Source organism: Ovis canadensis, chromosome 5 (genome assembly GCF_042477335.2).
Source record: "Ovis canadensis isolate MfBH-ARS-UI-01 breed Bighorn chromosome 5, ARS-UI_OviCan_v2, whole genome shotgun sequence".
Taxonomy (NCBI): Eukaryota; Metazoa; Chordata; class Mammalia; order Artiodactyla; family Bovidae; genus Ovis; species Ovis canadensis.
In genome coordinates this window covers 29,979,738-29,997,067 of record NC_091249.1, presented here as the reverse complement: position 1 = coordinate 29,997,067, position 17,330 = coordinate 29,979,738, and the positions used below count along the sequence as shown (strand labels likewise).

Sequence of the window (17,330 nt, the reverse complement as noted above, 5' to 3'; positions counted from 1 at the left end):
ATACGAAATTACTTCAACCATCTGACTCTTTCCCTACTCTTTGCACTAAACTCTCTTTACTTCACTGACTATGACTTAACTCTTTCATTATCACATTGTTCCCTGTATAAACTTGTTATTTTCGTATACACATATTTGTGGTTGCATTAAATTATGAATTTGTGAGTATTATAAAGTATGATTAAATTATGATTCTTTCATTTAATGTAGCCTGATACAGATAATTGATCTTCCCTACTGGCTCAGTGGTAAAGAATCCACCTGTCAAGCAGGTTTGGTTTCTGGATGGGGAAGATCCCCTGGAGAAAGAAACGGCAACCCTCTCCAGTATTCTTGCCTGGGAAATCCCATGAACAGAGGAACCTGGTGGGCTACAGTCCCTGAGGTCACAAAAGAGTTGGACAAAATTTAGTGACTAAACAACAAATACAGATAATCATTTTTACCACTTTTCTCAAAGCTAAAATCTTGGAATACTTTCAATTTCATTTTAACTTCCCTGGCTTTTCTATTACTGCTGTCATGCATTTTAATTCTACATATATTTTAATCTCCATGACATGTTTCTTGAACTGTTTATAAAGCAGAATTCATTGGTATTTATTTTAAATTCTCTTTTATTGACTCTATTCTTTCCTGCAACCCTAGTTTTCAATTTGGAATTATTGTCCTTTGGACTTAATAACACTGTCTAGTATTTTGTCTAATTCAAGGCTGCTAACAGTGAAATGCTTCATTTTAAGTTTTTCAGACATCTTTATTTGGGACCATTTTGATGCTGGGTATAGAATTTTGTCTTGACATGAGATTTATTTTAGCACTTTCGAAAGGTTCTTGGGACTTCCCTGGTGGTCCACTGGTTGAGAATCCATTTTCCAGGGACTTCCCTGGTGGCCCAGTGGTAAAGAATCCTCCTGCCAATGCAGAAGACATGGGTTTGATTCATGATCTAGGAAGATCCTACATGCCTCAGACTAACTAAGCCGGTGCACCACATCTATTAAGCCTGTGCCCTAGAGCCTATGCTCCAAAACGAGAAGCTACTGCCGTGAGAAGCACCACAACTAGATAGTAGCCCCCGTTCGCTGCATCTAGAGAAAAACCCACACAGCAATGAAGACCCAGCATAACCAAAAATAAATAAATATATAAGAAAGGGAATCCACCCTCCAACACAGGTTAGATCCCTGGTCAGGGAACTCAGATCCCATATACCACAGGTCAACCAAGCCTTTGGGCTGCAACTACTGCTCTTGCACTCCAGAGCTCGTGATCTGTGACAAGAGAATCCCATTGCACTGCAACAGGAAGCCCATGGACTGAGCAGGGGAAGCCCGCATGCTGCCCCTGGAGGTAAGCCCGTGTGAAGACCCAGCACAGCCAAAAAAAAAAAGAAAATATTTTCTACAATAAAAAAATTCTGTATTGCTATCTATCTTAGTTTTTATTTATGTCTAGGCATCACCAATTAGCCTCTGTATTCTCTAAAATGTCTAAAACCTTTTTACATTAACTTTGGCATTGAGACCATAGTGTATCTCACTCTTTCCTCTGTGTTTTTGTTTTTGTTTTGTTTTTTGCTCAAAGAACTTTGAGTTACTTACATCTGTGAGTTGATGTATTTCATCCATTTGGAACGTGCTTGTGTATATTTTCACTTGTGATATCAGTTCCTCCCCACCTTCTCTCTAGTCCACTCTTCATCACTTCCCACTTATCTTTTAACTCCGTTTTGTCTATTTTTCACTGTGTTTTTGTTTGAATATTTGCTCTTGAACTGTCTTGAAGCTTACTAAATCAGCCTTTTCTTGGAATCAGAACCTTCTTAGTTACTTAATTCCTTAATATCAGTTATCATTTAAATGCCTTCTTCCACAGGTTTAATATTTTTGAAAGAAAAAAGCACTTTTGTGATGAGAATTTATTCCTTCTGATACAATAAAAGTCAAATAGATAGCAGAACATTGTAATTTGGATCATATTAAGATATAATTGGAGTCAGAATTCATCAAACTGTAACGGAAAGTGGGGTCCAGATGTCCACTGCTCAAAAGCCAATAAAAAGGCAATATTGATGGAAAGGAAAATTTGCTTTATTTTGGATGCCAGTGACTAGGGCCATGTGGGAGGGCAGACTCCTGTCCAAAGGGCAACTCCCCCATTGACAATCATGGGGCAAGAGAGTGTATAGGCAGAAGAATGGGGCTACATGTAGAAAGAGCAGTCAGCTCTAACAGTAATCTTGAAATTGGCCACCAGTGGTCTGACCAACACCATCTTGATTGTTTTAAACACAGTTGATTCTAAGTTCCAGGGTTGGTTGGTTCCCATTTCCTTAAGGCCAGTGCTCACAACTGTGGGAGCTCTGTCATGGCTCCAGCCTGGCCATCATGCAGTTAACCTATTCCGGCTCAAAATATTATCTATAGCCCTTGAGAAGGAGCTAAAGTTCCTTGACTATGCTTAATGACTAAACTATTACTGTTTTGTCCTATTTGACTGCTTTTCTTTCCTTCTGCATTTTCTCACTTCTGTGATTAAACTTATTCTTCTAGCTAAGTTTCCCCCCACCCCCCCCCCCCACAGATAATAGGCAGGTTGAGGACATGGGGTAGGGGGATGGGAAGGACTATAGGGACTTGCTCTATTTCAACTCCACTTCTGGGTATATATCTGAACAAAACAAAAGTCATTATCCTGAATAGTCCATGTTCATTGCAGCATTACTTACAATAGCCAAGACATGGAAATGACCCTAAATATCTATCAAAAGATGAATGAATAACGAAAATGTGATTTTACATTTTATGCATATATACATGTATTTATACACATGCTCATATACATATATACATACACATACAATGATAGACTGTTTGACCATAAAAAAATAAGGAAATCATGCCATTTCCAACAACATGGATAATCTCTTGAGGGCACTATGCTAAGTGAAATAAGTCAGAGAAAAACAAATACTATAGCATCTCATTTATAGGATGAACTTAAAGTTTCCTTTTTAATCTCAAAGGAAAAGATACCACCAGAGGTGGGGAATTTGTGGGCAGAGAAATAGAATGAAGGTTGCCAAAACGTACAAACTTTTGGTTAAGAAGATAAATAAAGTACTAGGGCAACCAGCAGCAGTGGAAAAGCCAGGATATAGTCAGCTCCTGGGTGGGCTTGTCAGCTCCACTGGTGGACAGCAGCTCCCAGGCGGCAGATCAATTCCAGGGTAGCCAAAGGCAGCAGTGAGGTGGGGGTGCCCTCCACTCCTGGGCATCCTCCAACATCAGTTCCAGCCTTCCCGAGACCCTCTTTTCAGCCACTCCAACAGGGCCTTTGCCTCAAACTCTGGCCACATCTTGACTGACTCTTGATGGCCAGTGAAGGTTTAAATGCTCACTGAGGACCAGCAGTGGGAAAGCCAAAGCACAAGGCATTTCATCCAGCTACACTGAACAGCTGAAGGGCATGTCCCTGCTAAAAAACGTGGTACACTGTAGAAGGGAATGGTAGACCACTTCAGCATTCTTGCCTTGAGAACTCCATGAACAGTTTGAAAAGGCAAAAAGATATGACACTGAAAGACGAACCCCCAGGTCTGTAAATGCCCAATATTCTACTGAGGTAGAGTGGTGAAATAGCTATGGAAAGGATGAAGAGGCTGAGCCAAAGTGAAAACAACACCCAGGTGTGATTGTATCTGCTGATGAAAGGAAAGTCCAATGCTGTAAAGAACAATATAGCATAGGAGCCTGAAATGTTAGGTACATGAAACAAGGTAAATTGGATGTGCTCACACAGGAGATGTATATTGTCACCTTCGGAGAAGGCAATGGCAACCCACTCCAGTACTCTTGCCTGGAGAACCCCATGGATGGAGGAGCCTGGTAGGCTGCAGTCCCTGGGGTCGCTAAGAGTCAGACACGACTGAGCGACTTCACTTTCACTTTTCACTTTCATGCATTGGAGAAGGAAATGGCAACCCACTCCAGTGTTCTTGCCTGGAGAATCCCAGGGACAGAGGAGCCTGTTGGGCTGTTGTCTATGGGGTCGCACAGAGTCGGACACGACTGATGCGACTTAGCAGCAGCAGCAGCAGCATATTGTCACCTTGCTTATTTAACTTCTGTGCAGAGTACATCATGAGAAACACTGGGCTGGAAGAAGAACAAGCTGGAATCAAGATTGCCAGGAGAAATATCAATAACCTCAGATATGCAGATGACACCACCCTTATGGCAGAAAGTGAAGAGGACCTAAAAAGCCTCTTGATGAAAGTGGAGAGTGAAAAAGTTGACTTAAAGCTCAACATTCAGAAAACAAAGATCATGGCATCTGGTCCCATCACTTAATGGGAAGTACATGGGGAAACAGTGTCAGACTTTATTTTGGGGGGCTCCAAAATCACTGCAGATGGTAATTGCAGCCATGAAATGAAAAGATTTTTTACTCCTTGGAAGGAAAGTTATGACCAACCTAGATAGCATATTCAAAAGGAGAGACATTACTTTGCCAACAAAGGTCCATCTAGTCAAAGCTATGGTTTTTCCAGTAGTCATGTATGGATGTGAGAGTTGGACTGTGAAGAAAGCTGAGCGCCGAAGAATTGATGCTTTTGAACTGTGGTGTTGAAGAAGACGCTTGAGAGTCCCTTGGACTGCAAGGAGATCCAACCAGTCCATTCTGAAGGAGATCAGCCCTGGGATTTCTTTGGCAGGAATGATGCTGAAGCTGAAACTCCAGTACTCTGGCCACCTCATGCCAAAGAGTTGACTCATTGGAAAAGACTGATGCTGGGAGGGATTGGGGGCAGGAGGAGAAGGGGATGACAGAGGATGAGATGGCTGGATGGCATCACTGACTCCATGGATGTGAGTCTGAGTGAACTCCAGGAGTTGATGATGGACAGGGAGGCCTGGTGTGCTGCAATTCATGGGGTCACAAAGAGTCAGACACGACTGTGCGACTGAACTGAACTGAACTGATGCCACCTGGGAAGCTGCTAAAAATAAACAGTAAATTAAATAGTATATATCAATAATACCTCATAAAAGTGGAAAAAATTACTTAAAAGATAAAAATTTTAAAGTGGAAAAGTTATAAATGAAAAAGGACACATTACAACTGCTTTTCTTTTAGAATTATTTTATTAAATCATAAAAGCACAACTGCTTATTAAGTCTACAGACACAAAGTTTTAAAGGAACAACATTCTGTCTATTGTGCTGATTCTGGCTAATAGTTTTAAAACTTTGAGAAAAAACCATTTAAAAGGTTTCACATGTCACCTGAAACTTACACATTTAACATTATCAAAGAAGGAATACTTCCACACTCACTAGAAAGAAACAGTCAAGAAGTTAGGATACTGTCTCAAAGTCAGTCTTTTTTTTTTTTTTTTCAGTTTTTCCTCCACAGGAAGGTAATGTTCTTAAATAATCCAGTCCATTCACAAAAATGACTCTTTGAACCTGCTCTGAGGTCTTTCTGACACATCACTAAATATTTATTCATGGCTGAAATTAGAGTTTTCTTAATGTCTTTATTTCAATAACCTGAAACTCTTCTGTTATGTCTGGGCTCTCATCTTCTGCTATTCAGACAGTGAAGCCCAGGGCAAACAGGAAGAATCTCAATATCCATTTCCCCCTCCATAACCCCCACTTCTTCCATTGCCTCCTAGGCCATAATTTTCTCCACCGTATGGGGTCGCTATGTTCCTGCCAACACCAAAGATTCCATTCCTCATTGGACCATAATTAGAAGGTTGCTGGTAGTAATTTCCAAAATTATAGCCATAACCACCTCCAGAGAATTCCCACTGGTTGCCATACCCAGGACCTCGACCACCATATTCTCCACCTCCTCCTCCATAACAAGGGTAACCTCCAAAATTCCCACCTCCATAACAAGGGTAACCTCCAAAATTCCCACCTCCAGGTCCTCCTCCATACCCAAGGCAGCCATCCCTAGATCCGGGACCATTTCCATACCCATCAGCTTCTCCTCTAAATTTAGTTCCTGGCCCTCGTCCAAAATTTTCACCCCCACTAGAAGAAACACTAGAAGGGCCTCCTTTTCTACTTCTAGAACCTTGAATTTCCTGCATTTCCTGTCTCAACAAAGCCTTCCCGACTTCTGCACGATGACCGTTGATGGTATGGTATTTCTGCAACACAATCTTATCCACGGGATCATAGTCATCAAAAGTCACAAATCCAAAGCCTCTTTTCTTGCCTGACTGCCTATCAGTGATGATCTCAATGGCATCGATTTTTCCATATTTCTCAAAGTACTCTCTAAGATGATGCTCCTTGGTATCTTCCTTAAGTCCACCAACGAACAGCTTCTTCACAGTGACAAGCGACCCCTGTTTTTCAGATTTCTCTCTCGCAACAGCACGTTTGGGGTCAACCACTCTCCCATCAATGGAATGAGGTCTGGCCGCCATGGCTGCATCCACCTCAGCCACGGAGGAGAAAGTAACAAAACCAAATCCTCTTGATTTTTGACTGGCAAGGCCCCTTATGACCACACAGTCGGTGAGTTCTCCCCACTGCTGATAGTAGTTCTTCAGACTTTCTTCTGTGGTTTCAGAGCTCAAGCCACCAATGAAGAGTTTACGGATTTGTTCGTTTTCTTTCTTTTCCCTCTTCACAGAACCAGATTCCACAGTTTTCTCCATCGCGGGTTCACTCGCTGCAGCCATACTTCCAGTAGCCGAGGTTAACGCGAGATCTCGCGGGATGAACAGAGACCCAGCAGGTCTCTACTGCACGGTGAGGCCCTCTACTGCTCCAGGAACGTCAGGTCTAGGAACCTCCAAGGGAGTCGGTGATGCGGCTCAGACCTCCAGAGCCGCTGCGTCTGGAGCCCTCGAATCAGTCTTGAGCACCTTTCAATGTTCCTGCAAAACACCATTTAACAGTGACCTTTCCTGATCCAGTTATTAAGATTAATATTGCACTTTCCCTATTAATGTTTCCAATTTTGAATTGTATGTATACTATCCAGACTTCCCAGGTGGTGCTAGTGGTAAAGAACCTGCCTGCCAATGCAGGTGAGATGTGAGAGGCAAAGGTTCGATCCCTGGGTCGGGAAGATCCCCTGGAGAAGGGCATGGCAATCCATTCCAGTTTTCTTGCCTGGAGAATCCCATGGGCAGAGGAAGCTGGAAGGCTGCAGTCCATGGGTTCACAAATAGATATGACTGAAGCAACTTAGCACGCAGGCACATCATCTCTTTATCTTGATTTTCTCACTAAGTTGGATGCCCAATGAAGGGAAGAGTAATGTGGACTTTGGCGGTTTACACTGACAGACTCACTTATTCACTTTGCCCTTAGACTGGGCTCAGATATATTTTTTGAAAAAGACTGTTCAAACTCAAAAAAAAATACTTTCTAAACTTTTCTAATAAATTCACTCAACTTCAGTTATACGATGATAAAAATCTCTTTTGTAGTAGACTGTCTAATCGGCACTAGGGCTTCTAATCCTTTCTCTATGTAATCCATTTAACCTCTAATCACAATAATCTGATTAACATGTAAACCTAATCAGCACACCCTTTCATTTAAATCTATCATCTGTCTTCAGAAGATATTTTTAAAGGGAGAAACTAAAATTTTTATTTTATTTCTGTTGTCCTACCATAATTATTAACACTATCCCTGAACACTGATCTAGAAGTCCAAGTTTGGAGGGAAAATTATTTGATCATCCCATTTACAGAGCAGCTATTGGGAGGACTAATGCTGAAACTGAAGCTCCAATCCTTTGACCACCTAACCTGAAGAAAAATTGAAAAGACCCTGATGCTTGGAAAGATTGAAGGCAGGAGAGGAAGGGGATGACAGAGCATGAGATGGTTGAATGGCATCACCGACTCAGTGGACATGAATTAGAGCAAACTCTGGAAGATAGTGAAGGACAGGGGAGCCTGGCATGCTGCAGTCCATGGGATGGCAAAGAGTCAGACATGACTTAGTGACTAAACAACAATTATATGCCACATTGTACTAAAAGCCTTGAGTTTAACTTAAAGTCACTGCCCCAGTTCATTTGAATCCTAATGAGTAAAAAGGGTTATAGACTAAAGAATATCTGCTATTGTGCTTAGTCTGTCCGTGGGGATTCTCCAGGCAAGAATACTGGAGTGGGTTGCCATGCTCTCTTCCAGGTCATCTTCCCAACCCAGCGATTGAACTCAGGTCTCCCACATTGCAGGCAGGCTTTTTACAGTCTGAGCCACCAGGGTAGCCCAAGAATACTGGAGTGGGTAGCCTATCCCTTCACCAGGGGAACCTCCTGACCCAGGAATCTAACGGTGGTCTCCTGCATTACGGGTGGATTCTTTACCAGCCGAGCTACCTGAGAAGCCTTTATCTACTATAGTTTCAGGTACAGTTAAGTATTGTGATCATCAATAAGGCCAACAGAGAGACAGAGAAAGGAGATATGGAGGAAGAGAAGTAAGAAGGGAGAAAAAATTAATGACAATTGTTGATGAAGAAATTGCAGAAGGCCAAACTGATGACCTATTTGGAGCAATAGGTTCAAATAGTTCTTGAAGCAAAGAACTGATTTTTTTTTAAAGAAAGGAAGGAAAATTAAACATAGTGTGTAAAACAACTTCTCAGAGAGAACTATTTAAAGAACACAGCCAAATACTTCTACTTCATAGTGATTTTGTGTTTTAAAAATATATGTACTACCTGGGATTTCCCTGGTGGTCCAGTGGTTAAGACTCCAAGCTTCCACTGCATGGAGTTTGATCCCTGGTCTAGGAACTAAGATCCCACATGCCAAGAAAAAAATCTGGGCTGCTATCCTAAGAAAGCTTCAGACTCAAAAATATACAAAATCTTCAGTATTTCTTAACACTAACACCAAGGAAATAACTTTCAACAAGGTAACCTCTTTAAGAGCTATTGTCTGCCGACTTAAAAAGATTTTGAAAAAAAAAAAAAGTATATACATGAACACTCTCTTGCAATCAAGAGAGATTCCACACTCACCAGAAGAGGCCTGCTTGGAACTCTGGTCTATGCAGGATTCCCTGTCTTCCAAGTGCTGTCCTCTGACCACTCTGGAGATGCAGAAAGCCTGTGACTTGCTGGAAAGGACAGGAACTTCTGCTTCTGATTCTTCTTTTATAGGGGAAGAGAGTGGACAACCCAATCAGGGGACAACCCAATCCAGAGGACACACCCCTCCCTCAGATCAAAGGCTTTGAAGAGATTTATGAAACTTTATCCACAAAGTTGAGAATTTTAGGCTATTGACACTGTCAGATACTCTTGTAAATGAAAAAAAAAATGTAATACATTTGTGTCTGGGAGTGGTGTTGGCAGTTTCTACCAACATTTTAATGTTTACTCTCAGTCAGGATACATTCTACCAAAAAAATTATTTCTATACACAGAAATATCCATAAGCTTACGTTTTAACACAATAAAGTAGAGGCTGTTTAAATGTTTATCACTAAAAGTCCAAATCTTTATTAAAAATCTATAAAGTCTATGCCAATAGCCATTCCAAAGAAATCAGTGTTTTGTGCATTTGCTAAGTCACTGCAGTCATGTCTGACTCTTTGGGACCCTATGAACTGCAGCCCACCAGGCTCCTCTGTCCATGGGATTCTCTAGGCGAGAACCCTGGAGTGGACTCCCATGCCTTCCTCCAGGGGATTTACCCCACCCAGGGATCAAACCTGCCTCTCTTACATTTCCTGAAAGGCAGGTTCTTCCCACTAGAGCCACCTGGGAAGCCCTTTAAATAGTCTCTTAACTGTCTTTATTTCACTGACTGTGATTTAACTTTTTCTTCATTCTGATGTGGACTACATTTTGAAATAATTTCAATTTCTTTGGTAAATAGAAATAGTATAGAAACCAATTTCCTCTCTGTTTACTTTATTTAATGTGTGTTTTAAAATATTTAAAATTACAGACCTACGTACACCACTATGTGTAAAATAGACAGCCAGTGGGAAGTTGCTGTATCGCCCAGGGAGCTCAGCCTGGTGCTCTATGAGATAGTGGAGGACAGAGGAGACTGGTGTGCTACACCCCATGGGGTGGCAAAGAGTTGGACACGACTTAGCGACTGAACAACAACAACAAGACCTTGCTCCAAGGTTGCTCTTGACCGTTTCTCCCTGGTCTTGCATTCCCACCCTTCCCTAATTAACAGCTGCTTGAATCTGCCCACTGGAGCTCAGGGAAGGTCATGGGGGCTGAATGAAGGCTGTTTCCTGTAATCGAAGAAATGGGAGACATGGAAAGTCTTTGTGCCCTGGAGGCCCATAGACCTCTGCTCAGTATCAGACCCAGAAATCAGACTGCAAGGTTTCTCGCTTTCATAACCATGTGAGTGAATTCCTAAATAAATCTCCTCTTCAATATACTTTATATCTTACTGGTAGTCCGGTGGCTAACAGTCCACACTCCCAATGCAGGGGCCCTGGGTTCGATCTCTGGTCGGGGAACTAGATCCCACATGCTGCAACCAAGAACCCCTGTGCCACAACTAAGCCCCAGTACAGCCAAATAAATTTAAAAAACAAGATAAAGTCCAAAAAAAAGTGCACCTGGAAGGAATTTACAATGCATAGGAGCTTCCCTCAAACCCCAGAAGGAGACAATCCACTCCCCCACAAGAGTTTACATACATGAACACATGAAAAAACACTTAAATGTTAATAAATGCTCATATTTAAACTATCTCCCTCCCTTCATCTCTCTCTGTCTTACTGTTGATCACAGCATTTATTTCTATATGATGTTATGAACTCTTTGCTCTACTTACCATTTCCTTTTACTAAGGAAATGGGAGCAGCACTGTTTAATTCTGGACCACAAATTCTATACCAGCACTTTGCACATAATAGGTGCTTTGCAAAAAAGGTGACTAAATTTTTTTCTCCAAATTGAGACACATTGGGGAATAAAGAAGGCAGTGTTATTACGGCAGGACAACAGGATAAATATCTGCCAAAGACAAAAATGAAAAGGACCCAAAAGTTCAAGTAAATGATCAGGTTTGCATTTTAAACAGATCATTGTGATTAGAATCTCGAAATTGGATTATGTGGAAAAAGGATTTGAAATCTAAGCTGTAATTCCTAGTTTATTGCAGTATATCATTCAAAAAGTGGTATCTTTACCTAAGTGTATGCTGTATTATGTCTCAGCTGGTAAAGAATCCACTTGCCAATGCAGGAGACACAGGAAACGTGGGTTCCATCCCTGAGTTGGGAAGATCTCTGGAGAAGGGCATGGCAACCCACTCCAGTATTCTTGCCTGGAGAATCCCACGGACAGGGGAGCCTCGTGGGCTACAGTCCAGAGGGTCACAAAGAGACATGACTGAGTGACTAACATTTTCACTTTAGGATGCTGCAGGTGGGTAATGGTGTGCTCAAAAGTTCAGTAGTGTCAGACTCTTTACGACCTCGTGGACTGTGGCCCCCCAGGCTCCTCTCTCCATGGGATTCTCTGGGTAAGAATACTGGAGTGGGTTGCCATTTCCTTCTCCAGAGGATATTCTTGACCCAGGGATGGAATCCGAGTCTCTTATGTCTCCTGCATTGGCAGGCAGATTTTTTACCACTAGTGCTATCTGGGAAGCCTGCAATATGAAGGTCAGAGAACTAGCTGGTCTAGATCAGGATGTTCATGGCAACATTTGCTATGGAGCTTGGTGAATTCCAGAGATTCTTGTCCTGTGACCTCGGTACACAGTTCTACACCTGTGACTGTGGTATAGGGCTCCACACCAACTTCACAGAGGAAGCAATGAGACCATGAAACAGGCCAAGCAGAAAACTGGCTGAAGCTCTAGACACTCAAGAAGACTGACCAGAGCTTCCCTGGTGGCCCGGTGGTAACAAATCCATCTGCCAATGCATGAGACGTGGGTTCAATCCCTGGTCCAGGAAGACCTCACATACCTCAGAGCAACTAAGCCCATGCACCACAACTACTGAGCTTGTGCTCTAGATCCTGTGCTCCGCAAGAGAAACCAGCACAGTGAGAAACCAAGCACTGCAACTAGAGAGTAGCCCCGGCCCTTCGCAACCGGAGAAGAGCCTGAGCAGCAACAAAGACCCAGTACAGCCAAAAGTAAATAGATTAAATTACTGTTTTACAAAAAGGAGAAGAAGACTGATCAGCTGCATATTCCAGAGATCAGTAACTAGAATAGCTTTGCAGGCTGACAGTGAATTCAGGTGACAGCCAAAGGGAGGAGACCTTGGAGAACAAGAGAACGCAGGGACTCCTACTGGCAGCCATGAAGAAGGTGAAAGTCCTTTGGATTTTACAAATGCCTTAACAGCAATTCCACCAAATAGTTCAGGTGAAAGTCTGGACCAACCTAAGGATGGGAAATATGTGCACACCAGCCCTGACACCCCCGGTGGAGTCCATATCAGCTATAGAGGAGTCCAGGAACCAGCTGGGATCTCTCACAGCCTGTCTGCAAGAAACATGTAACCTCTGGAGATGGCAAGAGTCAGATGCATATGGTGAAGAAGTAAGAGGAGAGACTGACTCTGGCCTTGAGGGCCAATAGGATTGCCAAGGAGGCAGAGAGAGGAACCAAGAAAGAGCCCTGAAAACACAGTGAGACAGGCTACATTGGTGTCAAAGAAAAGGAGAGTGAGGTGCTCCTTGAGAAAGACAGACTTGACTTTCACCCGCATCTCTTTGCAACATCTATCATGATCTTTCCTTTTCATGATAAAGCTCAATATTTATTTACCATAATCTTTCTTCATTTTATGTTAAAGTCTACAGGACAATTGGGCTCAGGAATTACTTAGTGTTTTGAACCTACATTCTAAATGTCTTATCAATAGAAAAATGGAGGAGGGATGGGAGGGAGGCTTAAGAGGGAGAGGATATATGTATGCTTATGGCTATTGTGTGGCATGCTGTTGCATGGCAGAAACCAACACAACATTGTAAAGCAATTATACTCCAATTGAAAATCTAAAAATATTTTTTAAATAGATGAATGGATAAAGAGGATGTGGTATGTACATAATACGGAATATTACTCAGCAACAAAAAAAATGAAATCTTGCCATTTGCAACAATACAGATGAATCAGGACAGTATTATGCTAAGTGAAATAAGTCAGACAGAGAAAGACAAATACTGTATAATCTGACTGATATGTGGAATCTAAAAACAAAACAAACAGAAACAGAGCAAACTGGCGGTTGCCAGAGGGAGGGGGTTGGGGGTTGGGCAAACTAGGTGAAGGGGATTAGGAAAGGCAGACTTCTATTTATCAAATAAATAGGTCATGGGGATGTAATATACAGCACAAGAGATACAGTCAATAACACTTATAATTTTGGAGAGTGAGAGAACTTACTGAACTTCTCATGGTGATGATTTTGCAGTGTATTTGATGGTTGGATCACTATATTGTACACCTAAAACTAACATACTATTATACATGATCTATAGTTCAATTTTTAAAGTATGCATATATATGGAATCTAGAAAGGTGGTAGTGACGAATCCATTTGCAGGGCAGCAATGGAGTCGTAGACATAGAGAACAGGCTTGTGAACACAGTGGGGGAAGGAGAGGGTGGGAAAAATTGAGAGAAGAGCATTACCAAACGTAAAATAGATAGCCAGTGGGAATTTTCTGTGTGCTGCAGGGAGTTCAACCCAGTGCTCTGTGACTGCCTAGAGGGGTGGGATGGGGTAGGAGATGGGAGGGACCTTCCAGAGGGAGAGGATGTGTTTCTACCTATGACTAATCATGTTGATGTAGGGCAGAAACCAGTACAACATTGTAAAGCAATTATCCTCCAATTGAAAGTAATTTAAAAAAATACATTAATGGACTTCCCTGGCAGTCCAGTGGTTAAGACTTTGCTTTCCAATGCAGGGGCTCAGATTCTATCCCTGGTTGGGAAGCTAAGATCCCACATGCTTCATGGCCTAAAAAAGTAAAATGTAAAACAGAAGCAGTATTGTAACAAATTCAGTAAAGACTTTAAAGATGGTCCACATCAAATGAATAAATAAAGTATATTAAAATAATAAACCAGTTTTCACCAACAAGTCTTTTAATGCTTCTTAAACACTCTGAAAAAAATGCCCCCCGCCCCAAATACATAGAATTATCATATTGAAATCACTGGAAAATACATAATACATTAATTGAGAAGAAATATTTCACCAAAAGCATTTTTTAACTCATGAAAAGTATTTAACTTAATTTTTAAAATGAAGAAACTTTTTAAAAGAACAAAAGAATATCAAGGAAAGCAGGAAGGAAGGACAAGCAAATATTATTTCTTTAGGAAATATATAGTTTTTAATCTATTTTTAAAAATCAAGCACTTGTTTTAGTTCTCTAACCAAGGACAAAATAAAGTTTGAATGTCTAATGAACATGAAGCAGACTAATGATTTATGTTCAATATTTACATTTTGGCTCTTTTTGTTTCAGTTGCTCTTGTTTACAACTGTTTTCAAGGCTGGACTTAAAGGCAGAGATGGAGTTTCTTTTTAAGCGTCCAAATGAAACACTCCATATTTCATTTTTTAAGGAGATATGCATGGTTTTCCATCTTTATACGAACACACATACACACACACCTATGGCACACACACACACTTCTGGCACAATAGTTTGGCATCAGAACATCATGGGTTCAAGCCCCAGCTGTGCCACTTTCTGGAAGTGTGACCACTGATGACTTATTTTCCCTTTTTGAGTCTTTTTTCTTACACATAACACATGCTAGTCACTACATCTCAAAAGCTGTCATGGGGGGAAAATAACATTTACTCAGTAGATCAGTTGGTCAAAAATGTTAATTATTACTAGTATAATTATCAATTCAATAACAAGGAAGTCTCAAGTTTACAAAGTAGGGTCTTCCATTCATGCATGTGTGTTAGTCACTCAGTCATGTCAGACTCTTTGTGACCCCATGAACTGTAGCCTGCCAGGCTTCTCTGTCCATGGAAGTCTGGCAGGCAAGAATGCTGGAGTGTGTAACCATTCTCTTCTCCCAGGGGATCTTCCTGACCCAGAGATGGAACCTGAGTCTCCTGCATTGCAGGCAATTTCTTTACCATCTGAGCCACCAGGGAAGTCCCCCTTCCATTCATGTAAATGATGCTAAAAATAGGGCAAGAATCCACTAAAAGTATATTTCTTTTTAATACAGGACTGCTACTCTTGCTTTCCACAAGTCCATGGGAGAAAACATGAACCCAACACCTCAAGGGATGGGAAGAAGCTGGGCAGATACTTAGCCTTGGATCTAAGGTCTTAGCAGCTGCACCATAAATTGATACTTTGGTGAGACGGGTGGAATGGAGAACCACTAAGACCACACCCGCAGCTCCCTCTGTGATTATCGCTTTGCCCTGCGCCCAGCTCTGCGGAGAACTTTGACCAAGGCCATCCACACTTCCCGGTTCCTCAGGCTATATATGAGGGGGTTGAGTGTGGGGGTGATAAGGCTGTAGAACAGGGAGACCGTGTTGTCCTGGTGTGGGCTGTGGTAGGCTCCCGGGACCATGTACATGAACGCGGCTGCGCCATAGAAGAGTCCCACTGCTGCGATGTGTGAAGAGCAGGTGGTGAAGGCTTTGCGGCGGGCCTCCTCCGAGCGCATACGTAGAACAGCCCCCAACACGTGGCCATAGGAGGTGACAATGAGGGAAAGGGGAAGCACCAGGATCAGCACTCCCGAGGTGGACAGCGCCAGTTCATAGGCGGACGTGTCCGCACAGGAGAGCTCCAGCAGCGCGGGCACCTCACAAAAGAAGTGGTCCACGGTGTGCGAGGCACAGTAGGGGAAGTGCAGAGTGATGGAGGTCTGGATGCAGGCATTGAGCACACCCGCCAGCCAGGAGGAGATCACCATGAGCAGGCACACCTGGTACCTCATGAGCAGAGAATACTGCAGCGGATGGCACACAGCCACATAACGGTCATAGGACATGAGGGCCAACAGGATGCCCTCAGCCACACCCATCAGCGTGAGGAAGAATATCTGAGCTGCACAACCCCCAAAGGAGATGGAGCCTTCTCCTTGCAGAAAGTCTGAGGCCATCTTGGGGATGGTGACCAGGGGGAAGCCAACATCAAACAGGGAGAGCTGACCGAGCAGGAAATACATCGGTGTGTGGAGCCGGGAGTCCACGAAGATCAGGAAGAGCAGAGTGGTGTTGCCCAGAAGCCCCATGATAAACATGACAGCCACCAGGAAGAACAGTAGCTGAGGTGACCCTGAGCGGCTGAAGAGGCCCACCAGAATGAAGTCAGAGGCCACTGACTGATTCACATCTGTCATATTTTACACAACATACCTTTGCTGCAAGAAGAACTGGAGACCCATGGCAAGAAGCCCAAGTCGGGGCTGGTATATACGTCTCATCCCACGTGCCAATGGCTATTGATTGGTAAAAGCTGCCTGGAGTGCCATCTTGAGAAGAGCTATGAGGTCACAGCTAAGATTAATAGGTAAAAAAAAGCCATGATTGATTAGTGATGTCTGTCACATGTATGGAATGGGAAAACTGTAACTGGAACCTCTGAATGAGACACTTGGCCACACGCTGGTCAAAAGCTACCCACCTACTTTTTTTTTTAATAATAGCAATATTTAGTTTTTCCCCTTTTTTAAACAATAATTTTTATTGGAATATAGTTGCTTTCAGCAGTAAAAGAATCTGCCTGCCTCGCAGGAGACATGTAGAAGACCTGGGTTCAACTCCTGGGTTGGGAAGATTCCCTAAGAAGGAATGGCAACCCTCTCCAGTATTCTCGCCTGGAGCATTCATGGACTGAGGAGCCTGGTGGGCTCTGGTTCATGGGATCAAAAAGAGTTGGACATGACTGAGTGACTCACACACACACACACATAGTTGCTTTACAAAGTCGGGTTCCCACTGACTCTTGCAGTCCCAATTTCATGGTTCAAGTCAAAGACAGGAACACAATCCCTGTAGAACAATTCAATACCCCTCATCCCAGTGGTGCTGGGGCCAAAGCAGAAGCGATGTTCCAAAAGGACTGGTGAATAGCTGGAGTTCAATCAACAAACCAAGCAAGAAAACAGAGAAAGATCTGGGTCCAGTGGCCTGGATGAGAATCTGGATCAAAGAGAAATCTGATGGGCAAGCACTGGGATCAAATTGATGGTCTGGGGACTTCCTTGGTAGTCCAGTCAAAAATTGTATTAAATAAATCCTGGGAATATCTCACTATTTCCACGGCTTCATAAAGAAAAACTTAAAAACTAATTCCTAACAATTTTCTGCCAATGTGGAACCA

General features: G+C 42.6%; 1 protein-coding gene and 1 pseudogene across 1 annotated transcript; both read right to left on the bottom strand.

Annotated features, from left to right (window-relative positions):
* Positions 1–5,131: 5,131 nt before the first annotated feature.
* On the bottom strand, positions 5,132–9,155 carry LOC138441734 (heterogeneous nuclear ribonucleoproteins A2/B1 pseudogene; annotated as a pseudogene).
* A 6,247-nt stretch (positions 9,156–15,402) lies between these two features.
* OR2Z1 (olfactory receptor family 2 subfamily Z member 1) lies at positions 15,403–16,347 on the bottom strand. Its single transcript, XM_069590311.1, has one exon. It carries the CDS (start codon positions 16,345–16,347, stop codon positions 15,403–15,405), a length of 945 nt encoding a protein of 314 aa, XP_069446412.1.
* Between the last annotated feature and the right edge of the window lie 983 nt (positions 16,348–17,330).